A 23,862-nucleotide genomic window follows, 5' to 3' on the forward strand; every position below is an offset into this window, starting at 1 on the left:
TAATAACTAATTCCTAAGGGTCCCATGATTTGAAAGCGCCAATAAGAAAAACTGCTGTTTGTGTTATGCTGTTTTAATTACACACTGGAACACTGACTGAAATTCGTAAGACGGGAAATGTGAAAAGTCGGTTTTGGTTGGGTGATAAGGTAGGTCATTTATCATGTTTAAACAAGTTAAATTTAACTTTATGCAATGTGAATAAGTTTTATAATTACACGATAAATCAATGAAAGTTATAAGTTGAATAAGATGATAACCTCGCCACTTGACAAGAAAGTGAGTTATGAGCAAACATTTTAAAATAAAACGCACCTTTTCAGGTAAAATAAAAAGGATCCCACGTCCCCCGAAAAAAGGTCCCCCTAACTATTGGTAATGACTAAGGTAGCTGAACCCCCAAAGTCATCTTCTTCTCCCAAATTCAAGGTTGGTAGACTCTAATTGGTCGAATCTGAAGTCATTTAAATTTGGTAGACTCTTGATTGAACCTCCCCTCCCATATTACAATACCTAAAACTAACTCACTCCCTCCCATATTACAATACCTAAAACTAACCCCCCCCCCCTCAGAAATAGAGTATTCAATATTATAACTTATATTAATAATTTTATACTTTTATACAACATAAGATTCCAAGTTCCCACACATTGTGTGTAAAAGGGACAAACCGGACGAGAATTGCGATCCAGCTTGACAAGTTGTTCATTTTCCAAGGCCAAGTTGTTTTTAAATTTAAATATCGCTCGTATTAAAAGTCGATGCATTATTTTTGGGATTAAAAAATTGTTCTGTGTATATATATGTTTTCTCCCAGATCACAATGCCCAAAGCTAACCCCCTGCACCTGTGTCATCTGTGTGGGTCCCACTTTGCTCATCTCTTCGCCTACAATCGTCACTTGCTCCGACAGCACTGGTTCGAGGCTCAGAAAGATTTCAGCGAGGAGCAACTCAAGAACAAGGTAATCCAGTTTGTGGAATCTTCAGATAACAGAAATAAGGACAGCCTGATAAAATGAAGTTGGAATAAAGAAATTGGTGTTTTGATATTTAGCTTGTTGGTCGTTGGACCATATATGGAATAATTTCTTCAAAACTTTACACGTGCAGTATGTCCAAATCGCGCGCGAATCTCTTCCGAGTAACAACGATCCTTGTTCACAGTTATTGGTTTGTCTGTGCGCAACATTTTGTTATTGTCATCGAGCACCACGCCCAAGCGTTAAATTGATCGCCGTTTGACTGTTATCCAGTTCAGACATGTCTGAATTGGCTAGTGATTTCGTTGCACTATTTCTTATGTATTCCAAATGTTTTCTCAGCTTGACATTTAAATACAATATTACCCGCTAGAAGTATTGTCTACAGACTTTACTTCGTAACTTGGTGATTATAATTATTGACTCGTAGTCCACTGTCTTCTTTCTTTTAAAGTCTCTGACCCCACAATCCTCTTCCAGATGGACGGCCTAACAGAGAAGCAGTCCCAAAAACTTCGAGAACTTTACCAGAAACTAAAAGAGCGGAACTCGCCCACACCTCCCAAAAGATCTCGACGATCTAAGCCAGTTGCAGAGTCGGAACCTTATAGTCGGAGCCCGCGGGTATCAAATCTAAAAGAGTACAAACTAGTAACAGTAGACGACATGAGTGAGGCTTACAAGTGAGTTAAATAATATAACATAATTAAATTGTAGATTGTGAAATATGTATAACGTACTTATATGTAACGTGATTATGTAGGTAACGTACTTATCACTTATGTAACGCACTTATTTTTAAGTTGCATTAACCTGTGATATCGTCACGGAAATTAATTGAGCTACTATACATCTTCCAGCGTCAATGAGTAACTCTCGGCCACCTACATTCACAACCTCACTTTTAACAGGTCAATTTTAACCAATTAATTAATTGCCAAATAATTAACAACCCCCCATCTCAGAGACAAATACCATAACCCTGGGGGTTACACCATCTTTCACTTCAAAGTGCCCAAGAAGAACGGACCGGTAGTTTCACCTCCGCTTACTGCTCTGAAAAAGACGTACCAGTCCAGTGACAATAAGATGTCACAGAAAACTGAGAAGGTTAGTTTTCGAGTTTCGCACAACACAATCATGCTTATATTTCTAAATTAAGAGTGACTGTCGACCACAATCGTTTAATTCCAAATATTGATAATTTATTTGATTCAAAATGTTAACCCACATCTCTTCCCAGATCCCCATCACCACATCTTTACAACTGTCAACCTGGCAACAAAAATCGTTCGAGAACCATCTCTCCCGGGGTCTCTCCCGCCACTTGACCCACGGCAGCGGCCACATGACTCCCTCGCGTAACGTGATGTCATCACAACCTCACGTGACGTCACCAGTTCTGACGTCACGTGGGTTCCATCACGCGGGGTGCGGAAAATGCAGAAAGAGGAAACACAGTGGGAACTGTGATAGTAAGGACTGTGCGGGAGTCTCTGGTTAGTTTAACTCTATTATTTTTATTATTGCTTTTTTTACTCTATAACTCTATTATTTTGTTAAACTGTTCTCTCTGACTTAATTAAAGGAGCAAAAGTTTTGCTCAACCAAGGAATGAGCTATTTTAATCCCACTCTAGTCGACCAAGGAATGAGCTATTTTAATCCCACTCTAGTCGATGATTTAATTTTACGCTAAAGTACTCAACTACAGTCAATCTCCCGGACGATAACACTCGCCATAAAAATGTAAGTTTGGAAACTTTTCCATTTGTTATAATCTGCGAACCTCTCTTTTTTTTCTTTTAATTTCTTTTTTTCTCAGGTATAACGAGTTACCCACAAACGTTACCTCTCAACTTCTCGTCACCCTTGGTCAGCTCCAACTTTAACTGTACTGATATTCTGAAGAAAATAATCCATTCCCCGGAGACTATATGCAAACCTTCGGTAAGTTTCCCTCCCGTTTTATGCTTTGATAAAAAATCAAGCGAATAATTTCTGACAACTTCACTATTAGGGTGTCCAATTATTCAATTAGCAAGTTAATGATCTAGTCAATAAATTATTCTGAATCTGATTAATAAGTTAATCATGTAACAACATACTGCCAGATATCGGTAACAGTAGAAGACAAGGAGGCTAAGATTGACGTTATGAGTATCGATGTGACTCCCTCAACCTCCCTAACTCCATCCCCCTCTTCGTCCCACTATTCCGATGTCAGGTAACTTGCTCACTGGTCATGTGATTGGCTGCAGGTCACGTGATTAAAGTCATGTTAGAGCGCGCGAGTTTTAATAATTGTGGTAATTTGGGGGAGGGGCTAATTTTTCTAAATGACAACATAGCGACAATTACAATCTGTTGTCGATGAAATTGGCAGCGCACTAACGCGGATCAATTAGTAGTTGCATTTTAATGAAAGAAACGAGTTGATAAAATTACTATTAAAATAAAAGTTTGACATTAACATGCTATGAACTAAGATCGTATTATTTTACTTGGTTCAAGACTAAAATGGTCCCAAACATAACGCCCTTCCGAATCTACAGACAGCAGGTTACTCCTAAGTTATAGTTCACCCTCTTGTAAAAGAGGTTTGTATGATGCTTCATCGGATTTAATAATCTTCCAGCCAATGACCATCCCAAATATGAGCAGACATGGCAGAGTAGCAATGATTATAATACCGATCAGCTCCACATCACCATATCCTGATTGTTCTGCACCCTTGCTATTGTCAGTTATATTCTCCCCATTCTCCCGCTCGATTGTATTTGATTGTGATAATTTTTTAGAATTTTCCAGAATTCTTCCTTTTATCTCCCTAGAGATTCCGTGATATCGCATTTTATGTTCGTCTTTTAATGGTTTGACCTCTGATGTCAGCAATTTCCCGACGTTGCCTTTGGGCCAATATTGACAAACAATGAAAACACCTTCCTCTCCAGTTCCCGGAGCTCGACCGCATCGCAATTCCTTTGTGTCTTTCCAAATAAGTTGAGTAACGTGTCCTATGTTTTTTCTCTTGTTACGTTTGCCCTCGTCTTTAAAACTGTACTGAAGAATTTCGTCGTACCATTTATTGATGCCGCTCAAATAGTCTTCTACTGGATTTAAAACTTCGGCATTCCAAGCTATGTTCTCTCCGAGTAGGGATTGTCCGCCAGAATGTCCTACATTCTTAGGACCACGTGGCAACAGGTATTCGCTCCATTCCTGGGGAAAGAAATTGTGGGTCGAGTCTGACACACCGTAACAAATGTCTGGTGTGTCTTGGTGTAGTCGTCTCAATTCATTGTGATAATCCAGGATTGCCTGCTCGGTGATCGACAGTTTTTCTAGACATTCTGCAGCAATAAAATCGATCAATGCTAAAAACGTTGGGATCAAAATCAACTTCATTTTGATCTTAAATAAAAATAAATTCGTAACAGTATGACTGCGTTTTATGGAACTGCAAAATTTATTATCTCGCCTGCTCCTTCATAAACGCAATTCAAATATATCCATTCAATATGAATCACCGAACAGAGGTATTGGATGCTCTATCTTATTTCAGGAAAATTCTCGCAGTACATGCTAGCACGTGTTACGAAAAGGGGGGGGATCATGAGTATTTTTGAGAGTCTCGACGAAAATGTCCAAATTCTCATTCTAAAAAATTGATTTTGAGTATTTTTTCGTCTTTCATTGTGGTGTCAATTTAGATTAGCTGAAAGTCTCATCTCAATTGGACCACATTGCACTGATATGAATAATGGTTTGGTATATCACTATTTTTGAGTATTCCCGGCGAAAATGGTCAAATTCTCAGACTCAAAAATTCTCAAAATTACTATGAACATTTTCAATTACGAATCTTTATTTCAAACGATGTTAGATCAAAATGAACAAAATGAACTATAACCATTTATACAATCTTTTATTTTCAGTCCATGTTCATCGAAATCAAGAGATCGACAGACTTTGGACACAAATCTGATTATAGATCAGCTCCTGACGGAAGATATGACGGCGGCTCTGGCTCAGATTGGTTTAGAAATGGTTTATTCTCACTTCATTCAGCCGCCTTAGACTACATGCAATAGCAGATGCAATGCTTTAAAGTTATTAACTTATTTTCAAATGTTTCAATTCTGAGTTGGTTTGGCGTTTTATCAAATTTTGAAAGTGTGAAGTCTCTAAACAGCTGCATTCTTGGTAATCGAATATGGATTAGAATTTTATTGCACACCGGACTTCTTATTTAATGATGTCAATCGAAGGTGGTTTTCATCCGATTTTTGATTCTACTATAGCAGCACAAACGGTTGCAGGTAAGATACAAATAATAATTTAATAAACTTGGGTATCTCAATTAAAAGTTGATACTTGGCAATTAATATGATTATTTTAAAAGATTGACCAATTGAAATTGGGCACTTACGGGAATTATCGATGTCAGAGATTAAAGAATTTAATTCAGGCAGTTTCCTTATGCCGTAACTTATTTTAATTTATGTCATATGCTGTCAATTTTCTGATGATTCAGTACTAAAATATCCAAATTTTACACAACTTTGATAAGTACTCTATTGGCTTTGATAAGTGTTCTATTATATTATTATGAATTAAGTAATGCCATTTTGAGGCGAATTCTTGTTACTGCTGCCTTGGTAACTGTTATCACGCCAAATTATAAAACTGTCAATGTAGCCGTGGCAGAAACAGTTACCAAGGCAACTGTTCAATACAATTTGAAAGTTTTAATCTTTGAGGTTTTATCATTCTATAAAATTTTATTTTGTAAAAGTTAGTTCTATAGTGTGTGTGTTTTTCTAATGATAAGCTTATAAGGCACTACGCTGTTTTATAAATGTTGAATCAAAATTATTTTCCCTGCTCCAGAATTGATTTAGATATCATATTTTATCTTCTGTCCCTATTATTCGCATTTAAACTAATTAATTAACTGATTGTTCAAAAATATATACGGATTCTTAAAAGATGAATTTGATTAAAGATGAATATTTTGGTAATTAATGTAATGTATTAGTAGTAAGTAGAATGAAAATATTAATGCTTACACTGCATGATGCGATGATTAGATGATATTTAGGGGGTATATTAGTCTTTGCTAGTAAAGCATTCCTGTTTCCTTTTAAGAGGTCACTATTATTGGAGAACATTGGTGGCCGATTGGTGGCTAAAATAAAACCAAGCAAAAGAAAATGGAAATGTTTGAAAAAGTCTTCAACTATGTTCAGGTCCAATTGACCTTATTTTGAGTGTTTCAAGTTTGATGTTAAAGTTTAGTTTTTCTTACCCTCTTTAAGTTATGAGAATTCTTCTTTGATATCCATTTTATATAATATCCTGTTTTTATTTGTTCCCAAACTTCAGAATTCACCCGCTCAGTCTTTTAATATTACGAAAGCAAATAAATATAATTTAATAAACCTCTTCGGAACAATATATTGATACATCAAACAATCTGAAAAGTTGAAAGTGTTAAATTTAATTTGCTGGCCTTATTAATAAAATGTCTTTGTCCTTACAACTACTGATACTCCTTCCTAAAATGATGAGGACAACAAACGCATATGTGTAAGCTTTGTTAAGTATACGACCACTATCTCAATAAATGATTAAAAGTTGACCTCAACTCTTAGACTATTCGAAGACTGAGTTTTAGTTTAATGTTACATTTTTATCGTGGACTGGTCCGTGGGGGCAGTCACTAGGTGTTTAAGCTTGAAATTGTTGCGAGGGAGCCCCAGTTAAACTTAAATTGCCATTGTGGATTGGTGCCTCAAATCTGCAAAGAATTTTGCGGAAATTGTTGTCAACTGCCGAGCCAAAAAATCCGAGCGTGCTAAATTATCAGTAATAGTATCACTCTACATGACAGTCGATCTTCGAAATTTTTATAAACCTTTAAAAGGGCCCCTGATGCAGTTGAAACCTAGTACCTGGTTCGAAGTATTTTCGAACGCTGATTCCGAATCACGCCAAATGACATAGGGTTAAACTGCTCCCCGATACTTATACTTATAGATAATGATATCGGCAAAAAACTGTATCGATCACGTGCAATATTAGTATTACCATATAACTATAACATGTAACTATAAGCAATTATATTGCAATTATATTGCTATTAGGAAGTTGGTATAATTTCTCGTTCGGGTTAGGGTTTCACTTTCAGCATATGCTTCACTAAAGCATTGCTTCACTTTCAGTTAGGGATTTGGTTAGGGTTTATACTAGTTAGGCTTGGGATCAGAAATTAGAGGGTTACTGTTAGTGTTAGTGTTAGTGTTACTGTTAGGGTTTCGAATATATTTATTCAGATCAGAGCCACCTAGGGCTAGAGGACGTGTTAGAAAAGTCACATGACAGTCGAGTGTAGACAGTAAAGTGATTAATTATCATCATCCCGAAAAATCGTCACAAATTAAAAGGTATAATATTCTCCCGCGGCTTCATATGTACATTAAACATTAAATTTAAAACTAAAAGCCAAGCTAGCATGACGTCATGACCCAATATATATAATTATTAATTTTATCTACGGCTACAACGTAAAACATGTTGTGATTTAACTTTAAGAGCTCAGCTGTACTTGTAGCAGGGACAAAAGGAAATCGCGGCATGTACGGATGACGGAATCGTGATTTTCCCCATTATTTGCGACAAATTTTATGTATAGTTTAAAATACCGCGAAATGTAATTCGCGGTATCGCGATTTTTGGCCAAAATTACCGCGAAATCCTTTTGTCCCTGAGCTGTAGCATAGCATATTGATATAGCATAAAATTAAAATATAAACCGTGCCTGAAGTAATTGCAAATTATAAATTTTAATTATTTACCTGAGAATGTCGTATGACTATGATTATTTTGATTACATTTACACTTACAGGCCGGCTGTCTCACGGCAGGTGCGTTGTACTCGGCCTCGGAACAGCTCTTAAAGTTAAATAAATATAGTTATCTTATTTTATTTGACCAAAACCCATAATTGGGTAAAGCTGAGTGGACCGCTGCCAGTGTTTCTCTTTCCCAAACAAAAGTAATTGATATTAATATGAATTACCGTCTGCAATTAATGCAAAATGATATCGAGAATGAAGTCGGTCGCTTGCTTTTCCCATTCAATTTCCTTCACGGCTTACCGCTTACGAATTGTAATAAGTTTTGGTTTATTACATCAATCAAGCTCTGTGAAAATCTCTTAATTGGGTTCTTTCGGGTCGATACCTACCCAGTACCCGCATAGTGCTCCTTTATCTATTCCAATTGGGTTTCCAGAACCCAATTCCCGATACGGCAATACAGGATAGTAGAGGCTCTTACGGGCATTGTCTGCTCGATACGTTAGGGACCCCAGGTACATTTTACTAGACGTATTTTTGACCGTAGAATCAATTGAAAGTGGTTTCAAGATGATTGGACTGATTGTTCTGGGGTAAAATCGCAAAAAACCGATTTTTGGGCCAAAAATAGGCCAAAAAACCATGTTTTTTGATATTTTGAGCAAGTTAATTTTGTTGGCATGTCGGCAAAACTTGCATAAAGATAGCTAAAAGACAGCCGCACAAGATTGTATAAAAATAAAACAAATCCCTCTATTTGTTCTGAGGTAAAAATCCAAAAAAGTGGTAAAAATTTTGACTTTTTTGCTTGAAGTTTGAATAATTTTTTGCAGTTGTATTAAATCAACCCAAAAATAGTCACATCGTGTTTGCCTAAATTTTTCCTTTCCGAGAAGTACCCACATCATATACTTTATCGAAGTTTGAATATTTTCACTCCGCAAGCGTTTTTGCCAAATTTTCGACGCGCACTACGCGCAAAAGCATTTAGTTGTTATCAATTGGCACCCGCGCGTTCATCATAAATTTCAAACAGCTATAACTCAGCGAGATTATGTCCGTTCTAGCTCATATTTTCACACTAAATAGAAAATAATGTGATCTTATTGCTGACAAAATATGAATATAATTACTCTATTTGCCTTAGAGTAATAGACTGTCAAAGTTTAAAACGCGCATTGGTATAGCACGTGACTAATAAGGCCAAATTTATACTTCTTAACATATTATCGATCCTTAGACATCATACTATTGTGTCCAATTAGCGGTTAGGTCTCTAAACTCGTAGCAGAAAACACGTCTTTTTGCCCGTAAGATCCTCTACTAGGATACTCCTGAACCTTGAAACGTTTTTCAAAATAACAGTGCTGGCGCCCATATGGCGCGTATTTTGCGCAAATTTCTTAAAAACCTCCACATAACTATTTCTATCCCTTTCATCTTTGACATTGAATTAGAATGTTTTGAACTTAAAATGTGCCTGCTGAACTACTTTATTAGGTGAGTCTTAATGCCTGAAAAACAGTACATAACAGCTGGGGTATAATAATTAATAGTATAGTGGGTAAATAGTATAGTGAGTATAATAATGGCGGCGGTCGTGCTTTGCCAACACAGTGATACTGATAGTGATAATGTTATGGTTTTGTCAGATATGGGATACGTCTGGTTATCACTACTATACTACAGGTAATAGTACTGATCTGATCACAATCATGAAAGTAATACTGATACAATAGGGGTCATGCATAAAAACTAAGTATGAAGTATTTGTTGAGTAGTTACTGACAAGTAAATATTTAAGTTCTCAAGGGTCTCTGCAGATTTGGTATTCATAAAACTCGAGTACAAACCTAAGATGAGAAGTACGAATGAGTCGGACTTTTCAATTTACTCGTATCGTACGTACTTTTCAATTCTACTGAAAAGTTCTCCTTCTAGAAATTAATGGAAGAGTTCTAAATCGCAAGTTACCTACGGACTTATATTGAGCGTTTTCAAAACAGCTTTTAAACAAGCTGTTTGAATAAGTAAATTGTCTATTAATTTTTGTTTTACTTTTAAATTTAAATGCCTGCCTGATCTAAGAATTGTGTGTTTAATTTGTTCGCGAACGGCATATTTTCTCTAACATCAGCAAACAATTACAATTTTACATTTTACAACGGCCCTGATGATAATAATTTAAAAACAAAAAAATTCTATCTTAATCGTACGTCGTATGAGTCGGACTTTTCAAAGTTGCGTACAAGTACGTACTTTTCCCCCTAAACGAGTCCGTACTTCTCATCTTAGGTACAAACCACCAAGTAAAAACTCATACTCCGACTAAACTCAACTTTGAGCACGACGCAACTTGAATCTTATTAAATCCTCCTGGTGATCAGTTGTAAAGCATTGTAAAGCATTAAATGATAGTATGACAGTCATTGCAGTTGTTGTATTGGTGTTAACAATAACATTTTGAGATTATTGTAATTAGTATTTGTTGAGTAATAATTTGGACAGAGTACTGTAAAAACATTTTGAAAGTGTTGCCCAATTTAATTTATTTACAAAGAACTACTCAAAGTTAGAAAGTATATAATTTAATGGCAATCTTTTATTTTTAACAAGTCCTAGCTGTGAGTACGTCTGAGAGAGTAGATTAGTCACATGAACTTGCCAAAGATAATTTCAGTCTTACACCTATATTAATATATCAGCTTGAGCTTGAGATAATTGTTTGTTGAGCAGCTTGTGCGAGAGCAAAACTGGAATTGCATCATATATTTGAGTGGTGATGGATTGAGAATTATCAAATTAAGCTTACTTTTTTATTTTTCCTTTCTGTGGCTCTGTCAGCCTATCTGCTATCTAAATCTTTTATCCCGAAAAATTGAAAATGTTCACTAAAATGTTTTCAAACATTCTTTAAAGTAGTTCATTATAAATATACGTTTTACGTAATTATTAAGAACTTTGATCAATATGATATACAGTACTACTTCGATGGCTATTTTTTATATCAGTATCTTCATCTATCATCGACTTGCACTTCTTTTATCATTCGTCCTATCAGGAGCGAAATAACATCTGTTGTAATCATTAGTTTGTTCGGGTGATAGCTGTAACGATGTTTACATGGTAGGTATCGTTCATATGTTTGATATTACGTAAGTAAGCATAGGGGAGGGAGTTTGATCAAAAGCTTGCTAGTTAAGTGTAATTTCTATACAATGTGTATTGTGTAAAGTGACTTACAGTTACAGAGGGAGAAGAGGAGAACATAATGACCAAGAATAACTTCCATAACATTTTAACCATTCCCAGTTGTTATAGTCATTAGTGTTCTTTAGGTTGCTAGCTCTCCTAGAGGCCATGTAAACTTCAAAAAACATCAAGTGCCCACCCATTTCTCAAAGAATTATCAACAGATGTTTATAAAACATAATATAATTAGGGCTACTTTTTTTTAATACGTTACATTTAAAAAATGCTTTTAATATAAATGGGCATTTTGTGATTTATTAAAAATTACGCTTATTTTGTTTTGACTATATCTTTTAATGTAGACACGTGTGCAGGTATAATAGTTGTGAGTTCGTATGATTTTCTATGAGTGTGCAACATTTTAAGACATTTTTTTGAAATAAATCACAAAATGCCGGTTTGGGCATGTCTGTATTGCCCGATTTGGATGATAATCTTTGGGAGTAGCCCTTATATCTTTATATACCTTCGATATTCTGTTGAGAAATCGGTGGGCACTTGATGTTTTGAAATTGTGGGGTCCTTAAATCTTTGTGTTGTTTTAGGACATAACATATTTCGATCCTATAGATTTGATCTGCCAATCTTTATTGAACTCATGATCAAATATTACACGAGGCTAATAGTAATGATAGTTCGGGCAATTGAAATATTTATACACTAATGACTAAACCGACGTGCTTATTGCTAATTCATCGCAAGAATATATTTTCCACATTCTGAACATAATTATGTGTCAGCGTAGCTCTTTTTATTTCATTTACTTGAGTTATATTTTTAGAATCACATCAATTTGAGTATTGGGAACGCAGTAAAGTAAATAAAATTATTATAATTGCTATTATTATATTATCGTTATTATTTTTCGTCCTTGTACCCTTGCCCGCTGCAAGTTGAATGAGTGGGTGATCAACAACTTAACCCAATTTGACCAAATTCTCACGGAGATAACTGGGGACCCAATCAGTCTGGGAAAAGTTCAAATTGGGTGAAGTTGTCCGAATGTCCGGTAGCCTGTATCCTTGTATCCTTGCTCGCTGGTTAAATGATTGTGTGGCTTATTGGCGGATTGGCCACATATCTTATCGTGTTGATTTGTCCAACTGTCAAGTTACATTTACAAGAAGAAATAATTACCAGCCAACGTATCCTTGCCTTTTATTCTACTAGTACTACGTACAACTATAAAACTTTGAGACCTCCAATGTTGATCAAATAGTTAGCATGAATCGAACCTAGTTTTTTTCTGTAATTTTGAATATAATCTAGAAATTGATGTTGTTGTAATGTTGAACTTGTAATCGATACGTTTTTTTATAACACAGGTTCTTTGTTTGTTTGCATGGCCGCACTCCGCAGGCGTTTGAATTTTGAATCCGCGAAATTTAAATCCGACAAGCTTGACTGAGTTTGTTTCAGATAAAATACGAGATAACGAACTATTACAAGCCGTTTAAATAAAATTTGATAGGCACCCTTTGAGCTTGAATTATGAATATGTTAACTCAAGTATAACTTAATCGGGTATCCAAGAATAAGACCCAGATCCATGATCGGCCATAAAATCTACATAATAGCTGGATCATTGGTCCGTCCCCCAATTCTAATTCTATGGCAATAGCTCGTGATCGCGTCAAAGGTCTTTACTACAGGAAGGCTTAGAGGAGGATTTAAAATAATTCCTCGTGCAGGCCAAGTATTATAATTACGTTTAAAATCTGAGCTACCTGTTGTTAGCCAAGGTCTTCCAGGTTTTTTTCCTCACCTTAAACTGGCCGGGTCCAGACTCTCTATGCGAGTAATGAGTAGTTACACACTCTCTCCTCGGCGAGTTGTCCTCACGAAACAATAGCATTAGCTCGGATAGCCCAGCGCTGGAGATTAGAGGATTGTGTAATCTTTCTTTTCTCACATGCAGCGTACCCAGCAGTCTTTGTTTTTTTGTTTCTTTAAAGCTTTAACTTAGTTTGAGTTTAGAAGGTTACATTATTACTCTTTGTTCGCGTAAAGTGGAACACGTCTCAAACGTGATTTTAAAAACTAATAAAATACTAATATGTACTAATACTATAGATACAATACCCTACTCATTGAAAACTATAATCATGATGATTTTGTAATTATTATTTCTAGTGAACTGTAACTGTAAGTCATCAAAACACAATCACGTAATAAATTCTTACTTCTCTCTGGTATGATTTTAAAAGAAAGAATATTGTGGTCGTTTATGCACAGTCTGCAAAGTCTGTACGGTCTGCCGACTGTTACAGATAAAGCCACACTTAGTTTAGTCTAGTAGTTGTTACATATTATTTAAAGTTATCAAAGACCTTGGAGTCGGTGAAATTGAATGGGTGAGGGTAAGTGCACAGGAATATATTGAAATATGACCAACATAGTATTATAATTGTAGTGTTATGGTTTCATACAAAGACATGTTTTAAGTTTGTTGCGTTTTTTATAAGTCAAAGTGCACCACACATCAAATTTCTAAAGAATTCGGTTGAATAGATTTGCATTTTAACACTTCACTGCACACACACACACACCAGTATAAAGGAAATCGTTAGACCGATACTTGATATAACGATTAAGTGCGAACTAGTTTTAGATATCTACTCCGTTTATAATTTGTTTTACACATGGCTGGTAAAAGTGGGTTACTACCGAATTGGTTGTGTTCTTGTTTTGTTTCACAACCAGAACCGCGAGATTCAGCCTACAGAGAAGCAGGTAAGTGCGAGTAAAACTGTTTTTGTGTGTTTGTTTCAACTCTGGAGAGATTTTAGCAGAATTATTACTTCTAAAAAGTCAACATCAAGGATCTGTTTTAAGTAAACATACATGTATAATCTTAGTTTTGATTTTTTTAAATGAATTTCCTGATCAACTCATTGAGACTGGGATACCTTTGAAAATATTCCATCCCTTGTCCTAGCCTTAACTGGATGTTGTTAAAAATCAAGTAAGAGGTGATAATGATATTTCTGCCGTTTTCTGACAAATGTGCTTAAAGACTATTTTTGAAGACCTGTTGTGTTGTTTGTGTTGAATTCTTTAATCTGAATTTATTTGTTGTTTCAGGAACTGTCCCTGAAAACCACCAGAGAACATTAGATCCAACCGCCGATTTCCAGAAACCTCCTTTTGGGACCGCCTAAAATGCCAAAATATGTCAAAAATGTGTCAAAAGTGCTTAAAAACCTTATATTTTTGAGTGGCATTTAAGCACTAAAAAACGGCAAATTTGTGATCTTTATTATGAAATTAAACGTCCAGCTTATATAATATGAAGCCAGGGTTCTGACTGATTATGACTTAAAGGTTCAGTTTATCCCACCCTATTATTATTCACTCAATATTCAATAAACGTATCAGATTTAATTTTATAGCGTTATAATTTGATTATAAATGATCAATCCTTTATCATCCATCATCCAATAATGATTCTTCCGACCAAAAATGGATTATTTCTTTCCGATAATTCATCAGTCAGTCAGTTTACTCATATTTTGTTTTATCAATATCTTTAGAAAGGTGCAAAATTTGTTGTAATCTTTTTAATTTATCCCATTTTCTTAAACACAAAGTATTGTCTAACTTTACCTGTATTTTATAAAGATAAAATGAAGATGAAGAAACACATTTTTCTCGATCGGACAGTGTATGCTAAAAATATTACTATTAGGTTACAACCTGGCTAAATCAATTTTTATGTCACGGGATTTCTTCTGAACAATATTTTCAACTGTTCAGTGTTCAAATTACCTTAACATATGTTTGTTTGTTTATAGAACCCGTCCCCAATCTCGTATCGGAAAATTATCCAACTCAATTCTGAGTGTAATTACGGAGTTACGGGTGGTACCTGCAGCAGAGGCGTTTATTATGATTCAGCATTTATTACACCTTAACTTATTGGTACGCATATCCTACTATATATAAAGCGAGACGATATATATGGATGTGTTTATCCGTACCATTTTACTGACACCACGGCATCAACTTTAACGCAACTTTCCGCAAAAACCGTAAAAGATATACAATTGAAACGTTTTTGACTGGGTCAAATGCTTTAATGGCCTCCAAATCAACATGAAAAAATGAAAAATAGGCCAAGGAATAGGAGTTTTAGAGCCCAAAATTTGAACCCCCAAGTGGTGTCAAAAACGCGAATTAAATAGGTAATAATTATTTAGTCTCTTGAGTCTTGACACTATTTTAGGGTTATACGGGTTCCTGCTAGTACATATAAAGCAAAGTAATTCCCTTCGGCTATAACAAAGTAAGTTCCCTTTGTTAAAGGCTTGACCATCGGCCTCATTGGACTGTACAGGGTGGTGTAAGACAAAGAGTGGGTTTGTGGTTAGTGGAGTATCGATAATGTATGGCAATATTTATAATAATGATGGTCATTGTTCCTCCAAAGGGTGAGTTGCTTGGTGGAGCATTTATAATGTAAGATAATTTCTATAATTATAGTCCTTGTACCTCCAGACCAGTGGTTACCATGATTATTATTGATATGCAACCTGGACGCTTCGACGGATTTGAAGGGTTTTAATCAATTTGCTTCGTTCTACATATCTATATCGCTTATTAACCTTGTCTCTATAGCTATATCACAATCATAAAATTGTATTTTTGGTGCTGCCATTTAATGATTTGACTTTGTGCTTACTAGTAGTGTACTTTTAATTTGAATGGCACATTGAATATAACGAAATCAATATTATTAAAATTCGAAAGATTATTTTTGTATGTCTGTTTGTATGTCTGTACGACCGCCCACGTGCAAATAAGATAATATGAAGTTACACAGTAACCATGGTAACGGTGTTGAACGCGCACATGCACGTGCAAAGATTTGCGAGCGACGTTTTGATCAGTTTGTGGTTATATTTACTTATTTATTTACGTTGTGTGGAGTGTGTTACTGTTTCACATATTAATCGGCTGTATCTTCGGTTGTGACAGATACTTTTTGATGCGATAAAAACTTACTGCCAAAGAATACTTATATCACCCACCTCCCTGTGACCACGGGCTTTCGAGTATAGTATAAACTATAAACTACTCAAAAACCGAAATTCATAATTCCAGGAATGAGGTATACGATATTGTGGTAGTACATAATTTCTCAACTTCTCAATTATATTTAAGTATTTATATATATAACCCGCTCTCAACTCACAATCGTTGTTTTTGTTGAAAAATTGTGTTCCTGATCGAAGGTGGTATAATATCACGATTCTAATTTTTAAGTTTAATGCAACAATTAAACGACGCAGCGTGAGCAAAATTTTCAAAATCGGAGCAGATCATAAATTACAAATACAATCGGAGTCTTTCTTCCTAAAGTGTCGTGCATTAGAATTTAGAAAACGTGCATGAATGAATGTCACCGGTTTGATCATTTCAGAGACCAGGTTTCAATTGGTAAATGGCGGTGGAAGCCCTATAAGTATAACGTATTTATCAGAAGCACTACTATTAGTATTGTATAACGGTGGTACCGTTAATTGCGATGATGATTTAAGTGATAACTCCGCGAGTGCCATATATGCACAAACTGATGGGTTTTAGACTATGCTACTATTAATTATAATTCGGAAGATTATCTCTGTATGTCTGTCTGTATGTCTGTACGACCGCCCACGTGCAAATTACATAGGAAATAGGAAGTTGCATAGTAACCATGGTAACGGTGGTGAACGCGCACGTGCACATGCACAGATTTGTGAGCGACATTTCGATCGGTTTTGTGGTAATTATACGTTGTATTCAGTTCGAGCTACATTTTAATCGGCTGTATCTTCGGTTGAGATGGATATTTTTAATGCGATAAAAACTGACTACCAAAGAATACTATTAAGCTATTACCCTCCTCCCTGTGATCCCGGGCTTTCTAGTTACTCTATAAAATTAATTTATAAAGTGACGCTGGCAAAATAATCATATAAATTAAAAATCATCGTGAGACTTTTTTTCATTTTAAGCTTAATATAACCTTGACCTCGTACAGGGGTACACCCTTGCATGTACAGCAGCAAACCGAATTCTTGTCGAGAAGGCGCGAATTGCTCACGATCATTTTCTGACCTCTGTTTTAAAAAGTCTTAATTCTGTATGCGCATGAACTTTGAATATTCATTTAATGAATTTAAGTTCGTTCTAGAATTTATTTGTAACTTAAGTAATACCAAAAGATGCTGCATCAACGCTGATTTTTATTATCTCATTCATTGCCTTGATTTCTTCTTGACCACGTCAAATAACAATAAATTTGTGCTAGTCAATATTCAATATAAATATAATAATGATTTTTGTCGATGAAAATGTCAGCAAATTGCAAAAATGGCAAATAGGGTTTTGTCATATTTATTTTACACAGGGCATATTTCCAACTGCTCTTAAAACTGCACGCGTAATCCCTATCCACAAGGGAGGTAGTAAGACAGATGTCACTAACTATAGACCCATATCTCTTCTTAGCTCATTCTCAAAAATTTACGAAAAGTTAATGCACACTAGAGTCCTTGAATTTCTTGATAAAAACGGCTCTCTGTTCGAAAGCCAATACGGCTTTAGACCGGGGATGTCATGCGAGCATGCTCTTCTTAATGCACAGAACTCTATCCTTCATTACCTTGGCAGGAAACAAATTGCGGTGCTCCTACTGTTAGACTACTCCAAAGCTTTCGACCTACTTGAACATAAAATTTTGCTTAAAAAACTGGAACACTACGGAATTAGAGGTATAGCACTAAGCTGGTTCGACTCCTATCTTCACGATCGTCATCAGTTCGTCACAGTCAACGGGGTTGATTCCAGTCCCAAGACGATCAATTATGGTATTCCTCAAGGCTCTATTCTGGGCCCCCTACTCTTCGTCATCTATATAAACGACCTCCCCGGAATCTCAGACCTGGCCAAGTTCATACTTTACGCCGATGATGCAAATATTATAGTCACGGGCCATAACGAGGAAGAAATTCAAAGTAAGCTCTCCATGATTGCAACACTTCTAGTGAATTGGGTAAGTAGCAACGGGCTTTCTTTAAACCTGAAGAAGACCCACTATATGGTCTTCAGTAACCGTAAAGTAGATTATTCCAAAATAAGTCTCAACATATCTGGAACAAACATTGAACGGGTTACTGAGGCACGGTTTCTGGGTGTTATAATTGATGAGAAACTAACATGGTGTAAACATATCACAGCGGTAAGATTAAAAATGAGTAGGTACATAGGCATCATGTTCAAATTAAAACGACATCTGCCCCTAAAAGTGCGACTACAACTCTACCATAGTTTTATTGAGGCACATGTTAACTACTGCTCGTTAGCCTGGGGATTCGCGGCAAAATGTCACATTGAGACATTATTCCGTAGACAAAAGCAAGGAATGCGGATGGTTATGCCAGGATATGTAAATTACTTTTACAAAGACGGCAAATTGCCAGCTCACACCAGAGAAGCATTCTGCAAATTTGAGATTTTGACAATACACGGCATCATCGTAAAGAATGCGCTTACATTAATGCACCGCATGAAGCACTTTCCTAACACAGTACCTGTATCAATTAGAAATTTGTTTCCAGATAACATACCCACGCATGGTTCAAATCATGAGAACAGTAGCGAATGGCTGGATACGTACAATAACCGATGTTTCAAAGCATCCATCTTTTTTAAAGGACCTTTACTAGCTCTAACAGACACCAACAAGAACATCACGTCCCTACCTAGCTTATTTTCAATAAATATTTACAAATCGAACGCAAAACGCGTGCTTCTTGAGCAACAGTCAACACTAGCTAACTCAGAGGACAGCTGGCCAGCATTTCTGCTACACAACGTACCTGGTTTGAGGAAGTCCAATAGATGAGGGATGATTGAGTAATACAGCGACCAATAATCGCTAAATCATGACATCATATCATAACATAACATAACATAGGACGACAGCAAACACACAATAAACGAGCAGTAATAAACAACGTTCGCTTAATGGACTGACATATTTCAGCATATTTTTCACTGCCAAAGCGCTGATAACAGCAAGCCTTACCCCACTCCGCGCGGCTTTTTAATGCACTAAATCTTAAAAATAATTCTCGCGATAAAATGTTCATCGTCACGCTTGAAAATTTCTAGAAATTAGAATAGCCGTATATTATAACAAACTATAGCAAGCAGAATTAAAAGATAAAAGGTTCTGGGACTTGAGTGGTACAAATAAAATGAAAAGCATGCTAATCATGCTCACGTACTGTAATGTGTCGAGAGTTTTTTTTTAATTTTTACTATTTGACAAAATAATTGATCTTTTTAGTGTGAGTGTGATTTCAACTTTGAGTTTGAAAATATTTTGAAACGACTTTCGATATTATTGATTATTATATTTAATAAACTGTCTCAAAGCCCTTAGAGGTGGCTCTATACGGGTCTTTACAACAACAACATTTGCTATTTCCGCTATTACCACCATATTATGACGATTACAGATTAACCCTGACATTCTCCGAAATAATGGCGAATCGTGATGACAACCTTGTACGGCTTTGTGTGCATCCTCTTCGTCGAAGAGAATGTCCAGTGGGATCTTCTAATTTCACTAATATTTGTCAAGCCTTTGTAATCGATTATATCATTGATTCTAATTCCTCGAATTGACCACGTACTTGCGGCTGTTCATTAAGTTATGACTTGCTTCAAAATCTCGCTCGGTCTTCTCGACGATTTAGTTGCTTTCAAATTCAGATTGAAAGCTTTCATTATCTAATGACCGTGATTTACCTAATGATTACAAAAAAATTAATAATGTGGTTTTAGTATCGTAATTATTAATCCAAATAAAGTTTCAAAATTTATGCTTCAACTTTTAAAGATGTCATGATTAATCGTTCATGATACGTTTTTTGTCAACAATAACTAGGAGTAACAAGTGAAATTATAAGTTTCAGCTTAATTACGGTAACATTTCCTGATCCAATTTGTATGCTGAAGATTGTATGCTACACTTTAAATTGGGAAACAGTCTTTAGTTTTACTTGATACCTTTTTACTTGCAAGAATTTAAATAATGGTACGGCGCTTTTATTGGCTTCTAGTCTACTGATAAGGTGGCGCCTTGACCCCGCCTATTAGTATTAACGTATTAACATATCACATATCGTTATAATTATATGCACTGCAGATATATTGGAATAGGGTGTATTAAATTGGATATCGAGGCGCCCATACTTCAATTTGGACGGTATCATAAAATTTCCTTAATTTTTACTCTTATCTTTGTACAATTAGGGTAATTTGATTTCAAATTATCGATCGGCTTTGAAATATCTCAATATCTACTCACATGTTTAAGTTGTCGTTAGTTTTACTTATTATACCTCTTAGAATAAATTTTACTCTAATTTGTTCATGACGTCTTTATATAAGTTTTACATATTTAATAGCTTAACAGTAACAATAAACATCGAGATACTTTTTTATTTTGTTTTAACCTAAATTCACGTAAGAATTGTCACTCATTAGTAATTATTTATTGGTTCAACTTCACTGGATGTAATACAGTTAGACTTTGTCCGATATATGACATCTTGGCGCTATCCGTTGGTGTGATCCGCTAAATGAGCACAACAGATTTAACCAAACGTTGACGTTCATATTGTTTACTTTATTGTGTTTAATCATTTAATTTAAACATGTCCAATGTCCATTCACTGAACATCGAATCGTTGAAATCTAATCGCTTTTTTTGTTCGTACGTGCCAATAAGCATGTGGATTGTGGAATTGTGGTCTACCACATACCAGATATAATCGCTTCTCATTGTCGCAAAATTCCCTTCACTGTTCACGGTTGTTTGTTCTTAAATACAAAGACGCACAGCCACAACAACAATACAAACATTTGATTCATGATGTCATTGTCAATCCTTCGCAGCTCGGTGCTCCGGTGCGGCCCAGTAGTCAGTGACAGTAGTGCTGTAGTGCATTGCGCTACAATACAAACATTTATTACTTCCACACAATTTCATCCACAGTTGTTTTGTTCGTATTAATAAGATCCAGCCATACTATTACTATCAGTTAAAAGACAAATTAGCGATTGCAAAAAAGCTTCTTCGACTGGCAAAACCGCAACATGACATCATCAGTCATACTATGCAGACTGATGAATGATGATGTAATAGTAATAGTAATAAAACTAATGCTACGGTTTTGCCAGCCGAAGAATCTTTTTTGCAATCTCTAATTTTTCGAACGTACAAATTTTCCACGAAGAAATGAAGAGCGATTAAGAAAGAAAATTTAAATACATATAGAGAAAAGGGTTACCATTTAGAGTGTGCTAATTGTACAATAATTAGAACGTCATGCTTCGAATAATCACTTTATGTAAAAACAATTTGTTTTCTCTAAATATTCTCTGCCGGTACCACTTATAGTTATAACGACCTTTTCATTAAGATTTCTCAATCTCATTCTCTAGAAAACTTCGTTTGTCAATCAATATCAATATCATTGAAGCTTGTAATACTAATAAGATCTTTTATTAACATATCAATGAAGACCACCAACGTTTTATTAAACGGAAGTCAAATGAAGTGGAACTAAGGCTAATTGAAATCCCTAACATCTTTGATGATAGTTTTCAGTTTTGCTCTTTTTTTCATTTTCATGTTTTACTTTTAGTACGCATGCTGCAGTTTGAAGAGCTGATATTTGACTTATTGTGCAGGAGGAGGGGGCATATCACCACAAATATTTTAGTCAATCTTTTTTTGGATTAAGATTTCAGGTTATATAACTAGCTCTTATAGTTAGAGGTATGATGTGTAATTGAGGCCCGTTTTTTCTTTTTTTTTAAATATTCCGATTTTGCAGCAAAATGTACAATACTCTGCCGTTTTCAGCGTTCGGCCGACGCGAAAAATAAGATATCCGCGGGTTGGCGGTATTAAAGTCTACCCTATAAGGAGGCACCAAAAACTGCAAGGGGGCAGGAGCTAGGGTGCACCAAAAAGCAGGGCACAGAAAAAAAGGTCAACCAAAAATTTGGGAGGGGTGCCAAAATAATGCCAAGAATCAAGATACGCCAACATCACCGATCAGGTGACGCTTACACACCATGAAGGTGACGGTTACACACCACACCCAGTACATCATGTGTACTTCCTGTTTACACCAATATAGCCACCACACTTCATGATACGATTAATTTGAGTAAACCCATTAAATAATCAAGTTGTACTGTGTACACACACATGGATGCCACCTCATTTCCACCTATAACTATACCAGTCATTGACGGCCATCCTGACTGAAATTGCTCACTTTTGAGGTGATATCGGATTCTCACTCCGTTTACCGTTATTAATTTTTATATAGGGTGTATATAGTCATTAGTACTACTAATGACTAATAGTAGCCCACGTACCTACCGCAGTGTATAAATACAGTGTGGTATGTGTGCGTGTCACTTTCGACTCCTTATAAGCCGTGATGTTGCATGCCATTTCGCGGTTTCGTTGTACGTGACGTGCTCTGAATGGTCTCTCCACTCGTAGCCGTATACACACTCGGATAATGGATATCTAGTGCACAATTGTATATAATTGTATACTTGTGTATCTAGATGGGAGAGCTTCTCCTAATTAGATTTTCTATCTGTGTCCTCTGTGTTGCTGTGGTAGGTCTCGTGTGTTGCTGGAAGTCTCGTGTTATTTTTAAGTGTGGGGGACTGGGGGTGGAATGTGGATGTCCGATGTATGATGACTATGAGTTACACTGTTCTGCTTTAGTACGGCTTCAGTTGGGATGTAGGGTCGGTTCGGTAATCGGTTAATTGACCTGTTAAGCGATTAGAGCCGTGCCAAAGAACCGAACCAGCTATAAGGCCAACTTTAACCGTGCCGAACCGGTTAAAGTTGATCAGCGTTAATAGTTTGTGTTTTGTAAACCGTTTTGTGACTGAATTCATTTAAGGGATCATTCAAATATTACGTGAGCAATTTTTGACCATTTAAGACCCCGGCCGCTGATACCTTATAAATTCAGCATGCTTTATCCAGTAGCGAAACGTACCTATGTGTCGACTGTCGCCCCCATGCTAAATTGCCTTGCTAAAACCCCTGTTCTTCCTGTTTATAGTGTTCAAATTAAGCACAATTCTGTAGGCTAAAATGGTATCGACAAACACTAGTTACCACTATCCTTCTGTCGAACAACTTGCCACTTGCTCGGAGACCGGAGTAGCGCTATTAGAGAAGGGGATAATGAGTTTCTACATGTTGAGTCGCTAGAGCTCTAGCCTTTATTATCACAAAATGTATCCCAATCATAATTGTAAATTTCGTCAGCAAGGTCTTAACTTATATATATGTGTCTTAAGACACATATATATAAGTTAAGACCTTGGTCTCCGAGCAAGTGGCAAGTTGTTCGACAGAAGGATAGTGGTCTTAACTTATATATATGTGTCTTTGCATCTGTCGAATGAAAGGTTGACTATAAAGTCTGCTCAAAGCAAGATCAAATTATGATTTATTTGACCAATACAAGTTCTAGATTCTTATTTCTTTCTCTCACTGTAATAGCTTAATAGTAACTGAATGGCGAACTTACACGTCTTTGTTACAGAGGAGAATGGACGACTTGAAGTTGTATTAAACAAATAGGGTATTTTTCAGTCATTCTTTTAGCCGACTTTTCAATCGACCGATGAAGAAACATTTACGTTATCCGTCATTGC

At 35.9% G+C, this 23,862-nt stretch overlaps 1 protein-coding gene across 1 annotated transcript; it reads left to right on the plus strand.

Moving 5' to 3' along the window:
• Positions 1 to 6,339, plus strand: LOC134825567 (uncharacterized). Its single transcript, XM_063837796.1, has 9 exons — positions 1 to 149; positions 324 to 429; positions 819 to 965; positions 1,464 to 1,666; positions 1,949 to 2,093; positions 2,227 to 2,482; positions 2,808 to 2,932; positions 3,097 to 3,209; positions 4,921 to 6,339. Exons 2-9 carry the CDS (start codon positions 379 to 381, stop codon positions 5,060 to 5,062), a joined length of 1,182 nt encoding a protein of 393 aa, XP_063693866.1. The 5' UTR covers positions 1 to 149; positions 324 to 378; the 3' UTR covers positions 5,063 to 6,339.
• Positions 6,340 to 23,862: the final 17,523 nt, after the last annotated feature.

This window comes from Bolinopsis microptera, chromosome 13 (genome assembly GCF_026151205.1).
Source record: "Bolinopsis microptera isolate Bmic1 chromosome 13, MBARI_Bmic_1.0, whole genome shotgun sequence".
Classification (NCBI taxonomy): Eukaryota; Metazoa; Ctenophora; class Tentaculata; order Lobata; family Bolinopsidae; genus Bolinopsis; species Bolinopsis microptera.

Excerpts from the sequence above, each read along its gene's own strand:
- LOC134825567 (XM_063837796.1), top strand. The coding sequence starts at position 379 with ATGACTAAGGTAGCTGAACCCCCAAAGTCATCTTCTTCTCCCAAATTC. Across the intron at positions 1,667-1,948 it reads GACATGAGTGAGGCTTACAA|AGACAAATACCATAACCCTG; the intron begins GTGAGTTAAATA and ends CCCCCATCTCAG. Across the intron at positions 2,933-3,096 it reads AGACTATATGCAAACCTTCG|ATATCGGTAACAGTAGAAGA; the intron begins GTAAGTTTCCCT and ends ACATACTGCCAG.